The sequence below is a fragment of the Gossypium arboreum genome, chromosome 12 (genome assembly GCF_025698485.1).
Source record: "Gossypium arboreum isolate Shixiya-1 chromosome 12, ASM2569848v2, whole genome shotgun sequence".
NCBI classification, from domain to species: Eukaryota; Viridiplantae; Streptophyta; class Magnoliopsida; order Malvales; family Malvaceae; genus Gossypium; species Gossypium arboreum.
In genome coordinates this window covers 4,115,187-4,134,137 of record NC_069081.1, presented here as the reverse complement: position 1 = coordinate 4,134,137, position 18,951 = coordinate 4,115,187, and the positions used below count along the sequence as shown (strand labels likewise).

The 18,951-nt window shown below is 32.6% G+C and overlaps 1 protein-coding gene across 3 annotated transcripts; it reads right to left on the bottom strand.

Moving 5' to 3' along the window:
• Window positions 1–227: 227 nt before the first annotated feature.
• On the bottom strand, window positions 228–3,160 carry LOC108480001 (BTB/POZ domain-containing protein At1g63850-like). 3 transcript variants are annotated; one of them, XM_017782889.2, is made up of 3 exons: window positions 1,782–3,160; window positions 1,637–1,676; window positions 819–927 (listed from the first exon to the last, which is right to left on the bottom strand). In XM_017782889.2, exons 1-2 carry the CDS (start codon window positions 2,922–2,924, stop codon window positions 1,662–1,664), a joined length of 1,158 nt encoding a protein of 385 aa, XP_017638378.1. In that variant the 5' UTR covers window positions 2,925–3,160; the 3' UTR covers window positions 819–927; window positions 1,637–1,661. The 3 variants fall into 3 exon arrangements, 2 of the variants coding, with proteins under 2 accessions (XP_017638377.1, XP_017638378.1); XM_017782888.2 differs by lacking the exon at window positions 1,637–1,676 and having other exon boundaries at window positions 228–927; window positions 1,782–3,158; XR_008275620.1 differs by having other exon boundaries at window positions 1,637–3,160.
• Window positions 3,161–18,951: the final 15,791 nt, after the last annotated feature.

Below are 18,951 nucleotides of genomic sequence, written 5' to 3'. Positions count from 1 at the left end.
TATATATCTGGACATGAAAAGAAAAATAAGATTTTTTAAGGTGCACCTAATTCATGAAAAACCATGAAAACAATGGGCGCACACACACACGTGTACTAATAGAATAGTTTGCTTTTCTCATTTACTAAATCAATTTTCATTTCAGATCACTTTGACTTAACATTGTAAATTTTTTAGTTCAAACCACTCAAGATAGTATTTTGACTAATAAAAGAACATCAGCGAGATAAATCAATAACGCCATGCATTTAACTTTTAATTGATAAATCAATTTATACATACCACTATTTCATGGTGGAATATTCAAATATTGTTAGCTATAACCTCACTTTGAACACATAGAATAGTTATAAGTCATCGAGTAACCGAACAATGTCAACAATCTTATCTCCTTTCCAGCCAACAGTAACTTTCACGTTTAAGACTAGGTAAAAGAGGTGCATTGCAGCCTCAAGCTATATTATCTTCTTCTTCTTTCTTTTCTTGTATATATTAACACATTGGGAAATATCTAGTTTTATGCAGAGTAGTCAGTTCGGGTCATCATTCACCAGCTTACTATATGCACAGAAGTCTGAGAGAAAACTAAAGCTCCATAAGCAGCACTATCTACAACCAATGCCATCGCCATTGATAAATACCATTCTTCTAATCAAGATTTTCCATTTGAGGAGGTTGACTTGCCCTGCGGAACCAAGTATTGAAAGCTGTGACCAAGTGGGGGCAATCTTCAACATTCCTGGTTGAGAAGCTTAGACATTGTTGCAACAGAACTTGTGCATCTGACATTGGCAATGTTGATATAATTCTCAGGAATGTCTCCTCCAATTCTAGGTACAGTGTTTTATGACTGGGCAGCATAGGTGAGACATTGTCTTTGCATGAGATCAGAACAGGAAGCCAATCTTTCACAAGCTTCATTCTCACCTGAAAGTTTACAAAGACTCAGCTCATTTTCACCATCCATAATGGGCAAAATGCCGATGGTAAGAATTGGCTTAACCCTCTATTCTTGTAAGAATATATATATAACTCTACCCTTAAGTACCCCGCAATTTATCATTCAAATATGGTGACAGAACATGTTCAGACCATACTTTTGCCTAGAAGACAAACTTAGTTTTAGATCATTTTGAACTCTAACAACCAAAAATATTTGCATTCCCTTTACACTTGTTAGATCTTAAGAGTATTAAGTTGAATGATTCTGATAGATGAAATCATAGAGGTCCTAGTTGATATGACCATTATGTACAAAATACTAGGATGAGGGACTACATTTCAACCATAAAAATATTAACAGGTGACCAAAAAGGGTGATTAAGGCCTGCAATTAAACAATTACCCTATCAAAGACTCGGACGTTAACTGAAGACATAAACTTTAAGCAACTGACTGATGAAGCAAATTTCTTGGGGTTTATAATATTTCAGAATCACTTTTACAGCAAAGCTTAAATAAGATTTGACTAACAACACATTTACACATCATATTATAGCCAATCCATACTCCATGGTCACCTAGACGATAAAACTAATAAGCTTACTTCAACATTGCAAATTACCCATCATAACCTTAAATTGAAATCAACTTATTCCTTTGGGCTATGAGTTCCCAGAACAAACAATTTACATACCTAACAAGCAGACCTAACCTGAACTCTATTCAGCAAACTCCTACAAAACACAGCGACAAAACATCACGTTTATCTATTGATTAGGCAATATTAAATAAACACCAGCAGGTTTGTATAATCAAATAAATTGCAACAACAACAATACCTGTCTGGAAGATAATATTGTTCCAGCAGCAACTGCACTGGCAAGCTTACAAGTACAGCGGAGCATGACAGCAGGGAGTCCTGGAACAATATTTCTCCAAGCATCATCCCTAAACGCTTTCTGCAAATCCACCGTAAACGCAGCCTGCTCACTCCATTGCTTCACTGCCGAATCTGCAACCTTCAACTCAATCATCATCTCAACCAGCCACAACAAATGCCTCCCATTAGTCATCGCCGTATGCAAATGCAACCTCTGTATCGCCTCTGTCTCGTTATGATCACCTCTAAAATCAGGGCTCGAATACTGCTCCAAACTCTCCTTCACGATCCTCAAATTCGCGTCGAACGCCCTCTCCAAAACCCTCCTCGCTGATTCCCGCGACGAAAAATCTCTCAGAAGCTTAGCCACGAAGACTTTAACAAACGCCATGTTAGGCTGGCTATACATCGCTTTTTCAATCAATCCATGCAACATCTCCTCACAAAAATCATCTTCCCCCGGCGAAACTCTGGCGAGGAGTTCCTTGGATTCTTCTTCACGCAAGAGAGGGATCAAGCTCAAAACTCTCTTCTCCTCTTCCTCACTCCACGGCACGGCTTCTAAGAATTTGACGCAGGCTTTGACGCAATCTTCGAAGAGTAACTCGAGAGCGACGGGGAGGATTTCGAGTGCGGTTGAAGCTGAGGCGATGACGGTTGGGAAATCGTAGGTGTAAAGCAGTTGAAGCACAGTTAAATGGACGGTCGGATCGTCGTGAACGCCGAGATTCAAATGGAACATATTATTACAATTAGCAATGGTTCTAGAATCATGGCCGGCATTGTGGTTGTTTGCTTGATGTTGCCAGCGATCAGATAAAAGAGTGGAGAAATATTTGGCGCGGGAGATGACGCGAGAGTGGAGATAGATCTGGAGGTCGGAATGGCGGGCGGAATCGGAGGGGTTGGAGGAATCAAAGGGGGAACGGTCGGTGAAGAAGCGGAGGATGACGTCAGCGGTGGAAGGATCATTGAAGGAGGAGGAGGTTCGGGGGAGCTTTTGGGAGGATTCGGAGATGGTCCTGTGGGGGAAGGCTTCGACGATAGCGGAGGCGTGGTGGTGAGGCGGGCGCTGGCGCTTTCGGGAGCTGTTTGGTATCATCTGGGAGTATCTAGAGGAATTACTAATTTTGATTTAGGGGTTTTGAATGTATATTTATATTTTGGTCTAGGATTTGAATAGGAGAAGAGGGAGACTTGGGAGTTTTATTTACGTTAGGAAGACAGGTTAAACCAAAAGCAGCTGGATGAAGGTGGGTTTGTTTTTCTAGTTTCTGCCTATACTGACCGACAAACAATTAAGTATTGTGGCTTTTTCTCAAAACTATACCTGCTAATGGGCAGGTATACCCCGCCTAGTCCGAATATCCACTTGAAAAGTATGTGAGTTTTGATAAAAATATAATATAAAAAAATAAATTTAAAATAAATTATTTAAAAAATGAGTCAGACTTTGTGTAAGACTTTTTCGGCCCAGGTACAAAATCTATCACAAAAATGATTTGTTTTCTATAGTGTATTTTGGTGCCGATCATCTCACCGTCGGCACCACCCTCCATCATCCCCTGATCATTGCCCCATGATTGCCCGGTGAATAAAAAATATTTTTTTGTGCCGACATTGTGTTTGTTGACACTTGTATGTATTTTATCAAATGCACCTTAAAAATATTCGTATTTTAAAAAATATTAAAAAATAAAATAATGTTTTAATAGGTGGCGACGTTTAGGTTGCCGGCACTGGTTCAATTTTTTTTTAAAAATAAAGGTGTCAGTGTCTTTTTGGTGATGGTGTTCTTTTTGCTGGTATTGGTGCGGTTTTTAATTTTATTTTTTGTCGGCTTACTTTGGTTGTTAAAAACGGTGACTATTTGGTTCTTCTTCTTCAAGCCTTGGACAATGTGACTCCTAAACCTTCAGTTGTATGAGAAGGCATGTTTGAATAAAATAACACAAAATCAGTAGAGAAGAAACACTAAATATTTGAGAAGAAAAAGAAATGCTTTTGAGTTTAGTTTACTGATTATAGTAGGCAAAGGAAATAAGAGAAGATGAAAAAAAAAAATCCAACAATCAAGGAAGAAGAGAAGAAGATAAAGAGGAAAATCAGTGATTGAATAGAGGAGAATAGGAAGAGAAATAGACAAGAAGAAAATAGAGAGTTACGCTACATTTATTATTAGATTAACAATTCCAATAAAATGCAACTGAAGGTTTAAGAGTTACATTGTCCAAGGCTTGAAGAAGAAAAACGAAATAGTTACCGGTCCTAGCAATCAGAGCAGGCCGACAAAAAAAAAATTCAAAAACCACACCAGTGCTAGCAAAAAGAATGTTGGCACCAAAAAAACACTAACATACCTTTTTTTAAAAAAAAAAAATGAACCGATGTTAGCAACCTAAACGCAAACATCTATTATAATATTATTTTATTTTTTAAAAATATTATTTTTAAAATACAAGTATTTTTAAGGTGTATTTGAAAAAAATACATACAAGTGTCGGCGAACACGATGCCGACACAAAAAAATTATTTTTTATTCACCGGGCAATCATGAGGCAATGATTAAAGGATGATGGAGGGTAGTACTGACGGTGAAATGGCCGACACTAAAATGCATTGTAGAAAACAGAAATACTATTTTTAAAAATTATTTTTTGTAAATAAATATTTTTTTGGTCAATTTTTGTACCTAGATCATTTTCGTAATAAATTTTGCACCTAAATTATTTTTGTAAATAATCATTTTTTGGGGTCAATTTAAAAAAAAACCAAGTATTTTTTTACAAAAATCTAAGGCCAGCTTGGCGATGACATACTAATTTGTTGGTTGGCTTGTTTTCCTGCTTTGTATGATGGTTTAAGTCATTTGACGTCCCCCAACTTATTTCGTAATTCTAAAAATTATTAGTAGGCAGGAGGCGCCTTTGGAATTCGGAGATAGCCTGCACAATTCCACCTATGGTGTGGTCAAATTCTATTTTTCTATTGCCAGCAATTGCACATCCTCATGAATTTTTTTTACAGTTATGATTCCAACTATTCATCAACATTCAGTTAATATATCATAACTTGAACTTTATTCTCAAATGAATTTATGTTTACATGTACTTTTTTTCAAAGCTTTTTAAAATCAGGCCAGTGATTGAATTAATCAAATCATCGACTCTCAACTCGATCGATTTGTTCATTTAATTGAATAAATTATTAAAAGATCATAAAAAAATAAAAAAATAAAAACTAAAAAATAGTGAAAATTAGTTCAATCGGTTCGCGAGTTCGGTCCAACTTTTTTTTAAATTAATACCCTAATTTATTTTTTATCTAACCGATCGATCTAGTTCTGTTTTGAAAACAATGATTCCCACTATTAAAAAAGAGATTCATATTTTGAAAATGATTTAGGGAGATTTTAAAATGCAATTTTTTTAAATGTTATATTAAAATGGAAAATTTTATTAGTTTTGATATAATAATATTTAAGATTGGAATTACAAATTATTCTTAAGTTATTTTCTAAAAGCTTATTGAAAATCTCTTAAAACATTTTCAAGGATTCAAAATCTCAAATTGTTTAAAATAGTAGGATATGTTTCTAATGTTTTTGAGCTAGTCAAAATCTATTTCAAGTGATCCCCAAACTTGAAGCCGAATGCACTTTCTAAAGGGGCAGAGGATTGATCCTTTACGAGTAACAATTATATTTTTTCTGCTTAATTTTTCACTTTCTTATATAGTCATATTTCATCCCAAAAGCTCCAAACAACTACAAATTAATTCTTTGATATAAATGCACTTCAACAACACTTCAATAAGCAAAAGAGAGGTATCCCAACAAAAATACAAAGCTTTTACAAGAATATCCAAGAAAAGTTTCAGTCCTTTCATCTTTTTCTTTGTACATATTTAGTGTATTGAGTTAAATATCTTTATACAAGTTTCTATTACTATTCTTGAAATCTCTAATTTTGTAAGCATCTACCTTAGAGAGTGCCTCCTTGTTTACACATTAAAACACATCAATAAAAGTAGAGGTTTCTATTTTGGCCTTGAAAGTTAAAATGGTTATATCTTAGCCCTAAAAAGATAGGTGAAAGTGGCTTTTATAGTAGCTAAGTAAAAATATAAAGTTGTAAAGGATATATATTTTCTTTGAAAGGTAGTTCAAGATAGTGAATTGAGAACCCTTTGACAAGTGAGGCTGAGAGAGAGGTCATAGGCAAGTGAAGTCAAAACTTCTATAATTTTTTTTATGTTGATATTCCTTGGACCTTTCTATGTTTGTAAAATAAAGGGAAAAAACATTATCCACTCATCTAAACCATCATTGTGTTTATTCAATTACTTGAGCTTAATAATTGGTATCAGAGAATTATCTTCATTGAAGGTTTCACCATTAGGAGAAAAGATTATTAAAACTCACATTTTCGAATAAGGAAAAATGACATTAAAGTTGGGGTCAATAGTATGGGTTAAAGTCATTCCATCGTGAGGCCATCACTCTTCAATGGAATAAATTATTCCTATTGGAGAAGAGCAATGAAATTGTTGAAATTGTTCATTTAAGCAAATGCTTACGAAGTGTGGAGAATTATCACAAACAAGCCAATCATTTTAAGCAAATGAGTGGGAAAATCTCATGTGTTAAAGGGCAAAGATGAATGGGATGAAATTGACATGAATATGACACAACATAACATTCAAAAATTCTAAAATAGATTGTATTTGGCTCCCAACAAAAACCAATTATAATGGGGAGTATTATAATTTATTGACATGATGCGTACAAATGTTGATACATGTAAAATATCATATCATTATACATATATAAAAAGTTGTGTTCTTAAAAGTAATGTTTTAGCTACTAATTAGAGTTTGGAAGCATTTAATTATTAATTCTACTAAACTAATTTATACACATAAACAACATGTTTTTGCGATAGTTACTCGCAACGAAAATCTAACATAAAATAATCATTGAAAGACCAAGAAATAAACTCACAAACATGCAAGAATTATTTTGTTTGCATGATCTGAAAGTTTTGTTATAAAACTAATCATTAAATAAGTAATCTTACAAACAACAGGTTGCGATTCGATAACTCAAATGAGATTATATTATAGATGCATCTACTAAAATTATATTAAAACATCTTATTGTTGGATAAGTGAGCCCCTACTTCATTAAAAATGCAAGAGATTCAATACAACTTTTGTTAGTGAGGTTTTATAAATCATTTTATTTAAAACAAACAACACTTGAGAATTATTTAAAATGAAAAATCTTCGGTTCTTTAATAAACTTACTATATTAACATATCTAGACTAGTAAAACTTACTATGCATGTGATTCAACACTATTAATGTAAACTTTTGGTTTGCTATTACATGTGATTTAACCATATAAATATATTACATGTGATTTAACCATATAAATGAATACAAAATTCTTACTTAATAGAATAGATTTAATATATAAAAATTAATTGTTTCTAGTCCACAATCTCAATATGATATCTGTTACAACAAATAGTTTTTTTAAATAATATTTTCTTTGAGACTGGCTAGAACATAATGCATTAACTATCACTTTGTTTCTTTGATAACAATGTATTAGCTCTTCTCCACATTGAACATAGGGTAGCAATATATTAGCTCTTCTGGAGCTACCACTAAATATTTCTTTGTTTCATTACCAAACAAGAAAATTATTTATCATCCTTAAGTATAATATCTGTTGTTATATTATCTACGAAATATATATTTCCTTTTTAAGGAATTAATTGAATAATAAAATATTCAAATACACGAATTGAGAACATAAATTATCACCCTTCTTTGAAGGGAAAATTCTTGTCCATCTCTTACTTTATCTTTATTATTCCACTTCCAAATACGGTAATTACGCAAAATTTATACATATCATTAAATTAGCATATTAGCATACAATTATGATCATCCATTAATATTAAGAGTTATAGATATTTTCTTATGGTAAATATGTGGTCAATTATAAATACATTTGTTTTTGTAAATAATTAACAATTTCAAGAAATTGCTGAACTTATTTGAAAGACAAATTTTTTGATGAAAATTTGAGGAGCTTTTGGGCAACATGTGGATCTGAGGAATATCTTATCAACTTTACAAAATCCAGAGTCAAGCATTGAAATTGATTCAGGAGAAATTTCGGGATCATCAGAAGAGTCTGAACTCTCATCAGCCATTAAGCAAGGGTAAACACTAGGGATCCAGTTTCCAAAGCAGCGCATTGCACTGTCCCTCTTGATGTGGAGCTTTGCAATAAAATCGAGATTGCCACATAGAATAAATGGCACTGTAGGCTGCGACCACGCGTCACATGATCGTCCCGGCCATCAAGGTTGCACATTATAGCCTCCAAGCTCACTCATTTGCTCGATGTGTCATTCATTGTTGAACCCACTGGAGGCTGCCAGTGTATTTCTCTCCGAGTTCTTGGCAATAAAGGCATTTTCAATAAGTTGTGTATCAAAGTTTCATGTTGAAAGCCTTGCGTATATTCCAAAGTGATATCTCCATAAATGCCATAAGAAGACGCTCAAGGTTGTGAAATTTTCCTTGTCAAGTAGCCACATATTGGGGTGAATTCAAAAAAAGAATTTAGGTTCATTATAAATTTTTAAGAGTTTATGATATATTACTTTATAATTTCATTATTTTTATAGGATTGAACATAATTTCTTTTCATTTTTAAAAGTAAAAGTATAATTTTACTTTAATGGCCAATTTTTGGCCCAAGCAAACAAGCAAAAAATAAAATCCACATAACCAAATTCCAAGTCCATTTACAATGTTAAACAGCCCAAAAATCAAAACTACCCAATTACAATAACTAAACCTACCCAAACCCAATACCCAAACTTAAGCAATTTTCAGCAAAGAAAAGTGGTGATGAACCCTAGCCGTCACCCCACCTTGGCCACCTACGCCACTACCAGTTGTCTGCCACCAGCACACCCACTTGCCTCCACCACTCTATACCTGCAAAAGAAGACAAAAAAAAGACAGCAAAGAAAAACACAAAAAAAATAAAATTCTTTGTATTTTTTTCTTTGGATTTTGGGCTATATAAAAGCCCTATGTTCCTTGTGCCAAAGGGGGAATCAATTGTATTTTGGAGAGAAGAGATTGTATTAGAAGGGGTTGTATTACAGAGATTTTTGGGAGAAATCAAAAGGAGAAAACAAGTTCAAAAGGTGTTTATCCTTATATTTATTTATTTATTTATTTTGATCTTCTTTCTATTCGTTCGTTTTATCTATTTTACAAATATTTTTAACAAAAAAAAACTTGCAAAAAAATATAAAAAAGCGAAAGAGGGAAGGAACTTACCGGTGTTCAGTTTTCCAACATCGTGGACGACCGAGGAAGCCACCGCTGAAGATCGGTGGTCGAAAACCGAATGGATTCTTGAGTTCTAGGGTGCTTCTCATTAATTTTTGAAGGTTTTTGGGTCGTTTTAACCCCAAATCCTGGCTCTACTCGAGAAGAGAAGCGAAAAAAGGTCTCGAAAAATTTTTCGGCCACCGTGGACGGCGGCGCGACCGTCGGTGGCCGGTGACCGGCGTGACGGTTGATGGCCGGTCCGATGACCGGAGGAGGGGAAGGGTTGAGAGAGTTGAGAGCCTTCTCTCTATTTTGAAAAATGAATGTAGGGTGGTAGGGTGATGTTTTAACTCTTTTTTTGTTGTTTTTTTTTTTTAAAAAGTTTTTTTTATGATAAAAAAAAAGAAAATAAAGTATGGTTTTAATTAATAATAAAATAAAATGGTATGAGGAAGTAGTTTTAATTAACAATAAAACAAAATAGTATGGGGAAGTAGTTTTAATTAACAATAAAACAAAATAGCATGGGGAGTGGTTTTGATTAATAATAAAACAAAGTAGCATGGGGGGAGTGAAATCAGCTTTTTTTGCTTGGGACCATGCATGTTACCTTTAATTGGGTAATTTACGCAATTGGTCCCCTCCTTTGTGCTAGCTCTCAATCGGGCCATATTTAAGTTTTTTATATTATTTTAAATTGGCCCTGCAGTCTGTGTGCTATTTCAATTTGCTCCATTAGCGCGGTATTTTAAGATTTGGGGCATTTTTAATTTTAGATCTCAGACATTTATACGCAATTAATTTTAGCCCAAAATTACATTTCAATAATTTGTTTTACTTGTAAGTTATCTCTTGGATTTTGTTTCTTCTCTCAATTAAGTTTCAGTTATTCTTTTAGAATAAACATGTTTCTACATATTATTTTGATTTCATACTTTTGTAATTATTATTTTCTCTTTTCTTTTTTCACGTGCATACTGTTTATATGAAATACTTTTATATTATTATTACTACTATATGTATATATTTATAATATTACTAATAGTTTATTTTTACATTATTATGTATATACCATGTAAATATTTTAATATTATATCATGTATACATTTTATATATATATATATATATACATATATATATCTTTTAATATTGTATTTTTATTGTTTTGCATATGCCCTAATATTATATCGTTTATATATTTTTTTATTCCCCATATTTTCTTACTTTATATATTTTTAACTATATCATGTATATGCTACTACTATATATCTAGTTATGTAGTATTATTAATAGTTGTTTCTAATATTATGATTATTTCTAATATGTATATATTATGTACTTACCTTCAATATTATATATCGTATATTTCTAATACTATTACGTTATTACTACTATTATATTATTATTATATTTTTACCCATTACTCTTTAAATACACTTATTTTACCTTTTACTCTTCACTCACTATATATATTGTTTACTTATCTATATATTCACATACATATATATAATTTCACACATCACTCCAAAATTTTTACTTGTATTATTACTATTAATATTATTATTATCTTCACTATACTATCATTCTTTAGTCTTACATAATGATTGTTTATTTATTACTAGTTTTTTTAATCTCGAATATTTCCTAGCTTATTCGTTATTATCTTTTTATTCGTTTTATTCATTTATTTGTTATCTCGAAATAAGATTTTTGCAAATAAGGCAATGCTTGGTGTTTGGAAATTTCGAGAAAGTAGTGCCCTAACTTATTGGGTTGCCACTTTTCTCGTTGAATTGAATAATTAAGTACCCTTCTAAGTTTTTTAGAGGTTTTCTAAATGCAAGCCACTATCTTGGAATTTCAAAGCAATATGTCCTAACTTATTGGATATAGCGTTTTCTTTGTTTGAGATAGGAATTTCAAAAAGGATAACTTAATGTCAATACTTGACGCTAGTGAATCCCAATTTTCAAAGTTAAAATATTTTAAAGAGGACTACATCTTAATTTTTTTTTCTTTCGACATTAAAGACATTTGATAATCAATTAGGTACCAATTTTTGGGCGTTACGAGGGTGCTAATCCTTCCTCGTACGTAACCGACTCCCGAACCCGTTCTTTTATTTCGTGGACCAAAATTAATGATTTTAAAACAAAATGTTTTAAAGGTGATCCAATCACACCTAAAAAGATTGGTGACGACTCCCGTTTGCGTTTTTAAAATCGATTCCTATTTTTCAAAACTCGATTTGAAAATGGTTTCGACTTTTACCATGTATTAACTTAAGGTGTTAAAAAAAAAATTTTATTTGGGAAGGGGTTCCTTAGATTTACCTCTTACTACACAGTAAACCTGAATCATCAATGCAATTGCCTGCATCAAAACTCAACAAACCATCATTAGTGCCAGCTAAAACAAGTCTTACAAGATACTTGAAAAGTATTAGATATCATCTCTAAAAGTGGTTCACATCATCGACACCTAGAATCACCCGATATAGTGATATAGTGATATGGTGAATGACACCATAATAATGCATCTCTGGGTCTAGGCCTTACAATAGGAATTCACAGAATTTCATGCATACACATCCCGCTCTCCACGTCCAATTCAATTTTGGTACAATTCAAATCCACTTCTATTATTATTATTATAGATTCTTTAACGAATGTGTAGATTTAATGATTCAATTACAAAATAAATAATCATTAGAATTAATAAAGAATTTAATCTTAGTTTCAAAAATAAAAATAAAGATGCATCATAAAGTCATAATAATTCAATTTAAATTAGTCTTATGGTTGTATGATACCTTCTAATATAGCATTTTACATTCCACAAAAATTTGTTCTACAGATGACAAAATCTAATGAAGGTTTGTGTTCGAATAACTTAGACCATTGATATTTGATTTGATCGATTTTATTTAATTCAATTAAATAAAGAATAAAAGTTAAAAAATACATATATTTAAAAATAAATAATTGATTTGTGAGTGAATTAATTTAACCCTTTATTTTGGATGATAACTTGACTGGTTTTAACTCAACTTCAGTTCAATTATAAAAACAATAATTTTAATTAAATTGTATAATAATTCTAATTATTTTTATGCTGAGTAAATATAATTATTCGTGTATATTATAATGCCATATAAATAATGATATTAATGATTCGCAAACACTAAATTAAAATTAATATTTTATATACATTGATATCAAATAAAAATTCTCGAAGTCTATTAAAATAAAAATTCAAATTTGATTTTTAAAAGGTTAAAATTATTTGATTGTATAAAATAATTGCTCTAGTGGTTTCTGAAAACGATAAGGTTTGCAAAAGTTTTGCAGATTGGAATCAAAGCGGGGAATGATGGGAAATTGTTGAGGGTGGATCTATTTTTAAAATTGATTTATTGGATTGAAACGTAAGTAAACAGACAGGCAAAGTGTAGAAATGAAGCGCAGGAGTAGGACCACACCACACACCCATTTGAGGATTACCGAATGAACACTTAACAAAGCACACTGCACTCGCACAATCGTGGGGCACCGTTCTGTTTCCCCATAGCCCAACACCTATGGAATAGTTACTTTCCTCCTTAGGGCTAGTTTAGTAATATTTTTAAAAAGTATTTTTAAAAATGTTATAAAAAGTGTTTTAAAAAGTTTAATTTAAAATTTAAGTATTTAGTATTACTGTCAAAAATGTTTTGAGAAATAAATTATCTATTTTAGACATATTATTATCAAGTAACAAATATGCGTTTAAATAAAATATAAATTAGTTAATATTATTATATTTTAGTAAAAATATAAAAAATTATTATAACTTGTTATTAATATTTTAATATATGAAATATAAATTTTAAATATTTTAAGTAATAAATATTAATTACTTATAAAATTTAATTAGAATATATAAACTACATTTTAAATATTTAAATATAACCATTAAATATTTGTACTTAGTATTTTAAAAATATTTTTATTTTTAATTAATAATTTTAATACATTTGTAATTAAGCACCAAGAAAAAAAAAGGGAAAGTACTATGTAATTGGAGGGTGAAAAAATAATTAAACACTAAAAGTGCTTTTGGGGAGGAAAAACTAAAAATTTTAACTTCTCCTTTTTAAAAGTGCTTTTGAAAAGCACTTCTGAAAAGTCAAAAATTCTAGCTAAAAATAACTTGTTCTGTACAGCTTTTCTTCCAAAAGTGCTTTTAGAGCCAAAAGTGTTTTTTTTAAGCATAAAAGAACAGACCCTTAGTCCATATTCCAAGTCAATCCTAAGAAACATAAAATATCACCTAGACTTTATATAAATTTTAATTAAGCTATTATTATTTGTTTTCTAACCCAGAATTAGCTTAGTTTTAGAGTTCCATTAAAATTTCTTATGATTACTTTATAATTTTTTTAAAAATACCCTAAACTTTGCATATTAAGTTAGTACATGTTGATACAACGAGGGGCAAAGAAGAAAGGATGGTGGTTGTTGTGGAGGCTTGAGAAGTGGTTGTAGGTAGAGTTGTTCATGGGCTGGGTTTGAGTCGGGACTAAGCATGATATTAATATACTTTATGCTTGTCCAAACCCAACTATATTTGCAAAAGATTAACCTAAGCCCATTTTATTTTTTAAATTTTTTAAAAACATTTATTTTATTTATTTTATTTTGTTTTAATATTTAATAATTCTATACTTTTTTATTGAAATTTTTATATAGTCATCGAACATTATTTTAATGTTTACATTAGAGTAGTATCATATATTTAGTATAGATTTTTTCTTAATGTGTTCTAAATTACATAATATATAAAAATAACATAATATAAACTATTATAAAATAAAAATGTGTAGCACCCCAAACCCGCCCGAAGTTATGGTAGGATCCAAGCATGCCACATCAAAAACGTAAAAAAAAATTTCATTCTAAGTCCGAAAATCGTACTTGATGTTCAAAAGATTAATTCATTAAGGGTTAAAGTGAATGGAAGTCATGCACCGGTAGGAAACCGGAAAAGAGGTGGTGAGTCCATCTGATTGCTTAATACCAAGCTCCTTCGGATCCAATCCTAGACATGCATACCGCCATTGCCACACCTTAACGTCATGGATATTTCTAGAAACCGATTTGATTAAGTCATTTTAGGAAAAGTGATTAATTTTGGAAAATACTTTCATTACGGAAGCTTTGCTTGTTGTCGTGTTATTTTGAAATCAATTGTTGTTTTTGAAAACGCGCCCTAAAGCTATCCAATTTCAACAGTTAAAATAAGTAATACCTATCTTAGTAATACATATTAAAACCATCAAAAATAATTAAGCGGCCTTATTACATTTAAAAACCCAAAACTTCAAAACGTAAATAAAAAGATGTCCAGTTCACCAGAAGAAAATCAAACTTTCAGAACGGGTGGCCACTCCGAATTCCCTTATAGCTCCAAGCCCACTATGGTTGGGGATTACCTGCGTGGATGAAAATAAAAGGGATGAGTTTGGGGAAACTCAGTGTGTAAATTAACCCAACCATAGCCTATATCAGCTCAAACCACAGAAATAGAATAAGTTGGCCTTAGCCCAGAACAGAATTCAGAATAAAGCCCATAGGCCCATAGCAAAACAGAATGGATATTACATGTTTATGCAGAAACCCAACCATATCCAACTGTATACACCCCCGTACCAACCTTACACCGTGTGGGGAGACAACTTGACCCACCCACCCAACCGCTACACACCACAGAATTTGCAGCATGGTTGCCAGAGCAGATAATGTGTGAGTCACGATCTGAATAATCGTGGCGAGCCACCGAATCAGATATATGTGGCGAGCCACCGGATCGAATATTTGTGGCGAGCCACCAGATCGAATATTTGTGGCATAGCCACCGAACGCTTCCTCCATAATATAACCCATGTCCTCATGCAACAGATATATAATCATGGCATACATCATACGTAATCGATCGTCATGCTTTTCGGTCAAAATTAACCCTAGGGGTATAACGGTAATTTTGCACCTAGGGGTATAATGATAATTTTCCATACATAGGGTATTATAGTAATTTAGCTACTTTTAGGGTTTTCATGCATATCCTAACTATTTACGTACTATCGAACACTTACAGCGTATACTTACGAATTAGGCCGTTGGCCCATGAACCCGATCTTTGGCCCATTAAGCCCAAATTATCAAAATGTACGAAATCGTATGCATCTGCAGTTTATTACTTTAGATTACCAAATATACAAACCCAACTATCTTACAAGCATTACTTTTTCATAAATTCCCAAAATACCGACTTTTCGGCATTTCGACTTTTCGGCTTTTGCCAATCTAGTCTATGAGAGGGTGTCGATTACACACTGCTTATGACGATATCTTGTGAGATCCACACACGAACTGCCTACAATTGGATTACTAACACGTTAATCTAACTATTCAAATACAAACTACGTATTAACCCTTACAATATTCGGCCAACCACACCTACAGATCATAGTAAGCTTATAAGAAATCAATAAGCAACTCATTAACAATTTTTTGTCAATGTTTACTACATAATCATAATTGCACTGCAAGTTGTCTTCCTGAGCAACAGTCACTAAATTATTTATAACTGGAGCTACGAAACTCCAAATCAAGTGCCGTTAATTTTCCCTGAAAATAGACTCATATATCTTTTATCCATAAAATTTTCAGAATTTTTGGTATGGCCAATCAATACCAGATTTTTCTTAAAGTTTCCCATGTTTCACTGTTTGACTAATCTGACCACTCTTCATTACGAATCAAATTTCTAATTGTACAGAATTCAAAATATGTTCTCGTTTATCCATTTGAAACTAGACTCATTAAGCTTTAATTACATAATTTATGCAGTTTCTAACTCATCTCCCACAATTTATGGTGATTTTCCAAAGTCACGTTACTGCTGCTGTCCCAAGCAGATTTATTACCAAATCACTCTTTCACACCTAACTTGCATGCTTGTTATTTAAACATGTATATCACCAATCAATCATCACATATCTATGATTTTACTTAAGTATAATCTCCATTTCATCATTTTAAAGCACAACATGTTAGCCGATTTTTCCCTTTAGCATCTAAGGCACATGCATGCTCATTTGTTTGGCTCAACTTCACCTATCTTCCATTTTTCATCAAAAGAACATGAAACAACAACCATTTCCTTCATTTTAATTCATGACTAAATGCTCACAACACAACTAAAAATCAAAATATACTTCAAGAGTTAAGGTAGAATCAAGAAGAACTCATGAACCTCAAAATAGAAGCAAGATACCAAGAACTTACCTTCAATTTTCCTCCTCCTAATGACCGAATACTCAAGAGCTTTCTCCTCTCCTTTCTCTTCTCTAACTTTCAGCTATGATGAACAAAGATGGACAAAACTTTATTCTTTTCACCCCTTTTTCTTTTAATAAAACTTCATATTTCATCCATTTAATTCTTTAATACAAAAGACATGAAATTCTTATCATGAAACATTTACCTAACCTATTATCATGAAACATTTACCTAACCCATTATCATGGAACATTTACCTAACCTATTATCATGGAACATTTACCTAACCTATTATCATGGAACATTTACCTAACCTATTATCAATTTGAATCAATTTGTACCATAAATTATGGATATCAAGTGTACATTTTGTCTACAACAACATGATGGCTAGCCACTACATGTAAAATGGGAGGTTTGTCATGCAAATCCTCCTATTTTGCACTCCTATTTATTTGGCCACTTCAATTTAGCCTATAGCATTTTCAAACATTTTCACATAGGTCCTATTTCATAATTTCACCCCCTTTTTCTTATGGAACAAAATTTAACTAAAATTGCCGGGTTCTATCTTAAGCTTAGGCTTTCTAGAGGCCCACTAACATAATTAAACCTATGCCAACATTCACAGAATTCCCGAAAATTGGGGTATTACAAAATGGGTCAGGTCAGGTCAGGCTCGGGCCTTGAAGGTTCAAATTCGAGCTCAACCTATATTTTAAACGGGCCTAATTTTTCTGCCCAAGCCCATTTTCTAGGCCTAATATTTTTGCCCAAACCCTCACAAATTTTGGGCGAGCCTTCGGGTCTGGATCAATAGCCTAACCCATGAACAGGTCTAGTTGTAGGAAACTTTTCTTGTACAAAACCCCTTTAGTCAAGGTATAAGGGGAAGCTATCTGTGCCATCTTCAGATTTTTTATTTTTTGGTCCTTATGTGTCTTTTCTCCCGTTAAGAAATTTCGAATTGAGGTGATCCAAGTATCTTCTGAGTCGAGGGTAAAAACTTGTCTTGTTGCCTCATAACTTAGATGTTTTTTATGTTCCAACAAGATCTTTCCTTTCTCCGTAATGTTGAAACTATTAGTTTGGATAGGGCTTGGCTTGGCTGTGACATTTTCTATCTTAGAGGTTTTATTCACTTGGACCTTAGGGAGCTTTTTCAACAAATTAATGGTTAGAGAGTAGTATTTGGCCAGTGTTGGCTCTTTGACCTCATACGCTCCCTGGATTTGCTTCACAACTAGCTGGGAGTCTATATGGACTTAAAGAATTTAGATGCTTAGCTTCTAGGCTATTTACAATTCCACTACTAGAGCCTCATGACAAAAGATAAACTATACTACCATGCTTCTCCTTCAAGACCAATCAATAAGACTCTGCCCCGAAACCTCCTTTTCCTGTAGAACCATCAACATTGAGCACCCAAGGCTTTTCTCGTGGTAGATGGTGGGTTGTGGAAGGACCTTTTTCTGACATTTTAGCTGGACCATTGGTGGGATTGTTATTCTCAAGGGCTTCGGATGGTTGGGAAAATGAGCATTCGGCTACAAAGTTTGCTAGGGCCTAAGCTTTAACTGCTTTTCATGGTGAATATTCCAACCTAAATTCACTCAGCTCGACATTCCATTTGGTCATTCTTTCAGAAATGTCTAATTTCCCAAGATTTTTTTAAGCGATTGGTCTGATAACACCATAATGGGGCGAGCTTGGAAGTAAGGGCAGAGTTTTCTTGTAGCCACAATTAGAGTAAAAACAATTTTATCAACTTGCGAATAATTCAATTCTCCATAGTAAATCGGGTGTTGCTATATTTCAACCTCTTTAACCAATATTGTTGCAATTGTTTCATCAGGAACACCGAGGTAAACATATAACTGTTGGGAAATGTGCCCATATTGTAGTAAACATGTAAGTATTGTTGTCTTTCATATTTTGCATGCATAGCGAAATTGTGACAAGCAAATATTAGCTCATTGGCTCTCTAAGTTCAAACTAATGATAGGTGGCATTGTAAGAACATTTACATAGTAAGAAAGACAACTTATTTCAATAGATAATCTAAACGAGTCCGTAATCCTGTAAAAGAATCAAAGTGAACATTTGATTCAAATACTGAGAAGGATTATTATGTCTCTACAATTCCAATTAAAGAGATGGCTAGTCTTGGCTATGGGAGCAGTTGACTCCACAGGTAGACGCATAGATGTATTCATTGGCAGAATGATACATTAAACTGGACCTAAGATGAATTAATTCTGAATATGTTTGTGAATTAATTCGCTTGTGACATTTATGGTGTGATTTACCTAAATCTTGAGTTAGTCATTGACCATGCGCATGTAACTCATGTGCTTTGATATAAGTAGAGGCTTATGGATCGAGTTGATAGCTGGTATGTTGGGTACATGACTTGTGTATAACATAACTTTATTAGCA

Bases quoted from the DNA above. Each gene is read 5' to 3' on its own strand.
- LOC108480001 (XM_017782888.2), bottom strand. From the start codon at position 2,924: ATGATACCAAACAGCTCCCGAAAGCGCCAGCGCCCGCCTCACCACCAC. The intron at 928-1,781 runs GTATTGTTGTTG...GTAAACTTTCAG, and splicing joins CAATATTATCTTCCAGACAG to GTGAGAATGAAGCTTGTGAA.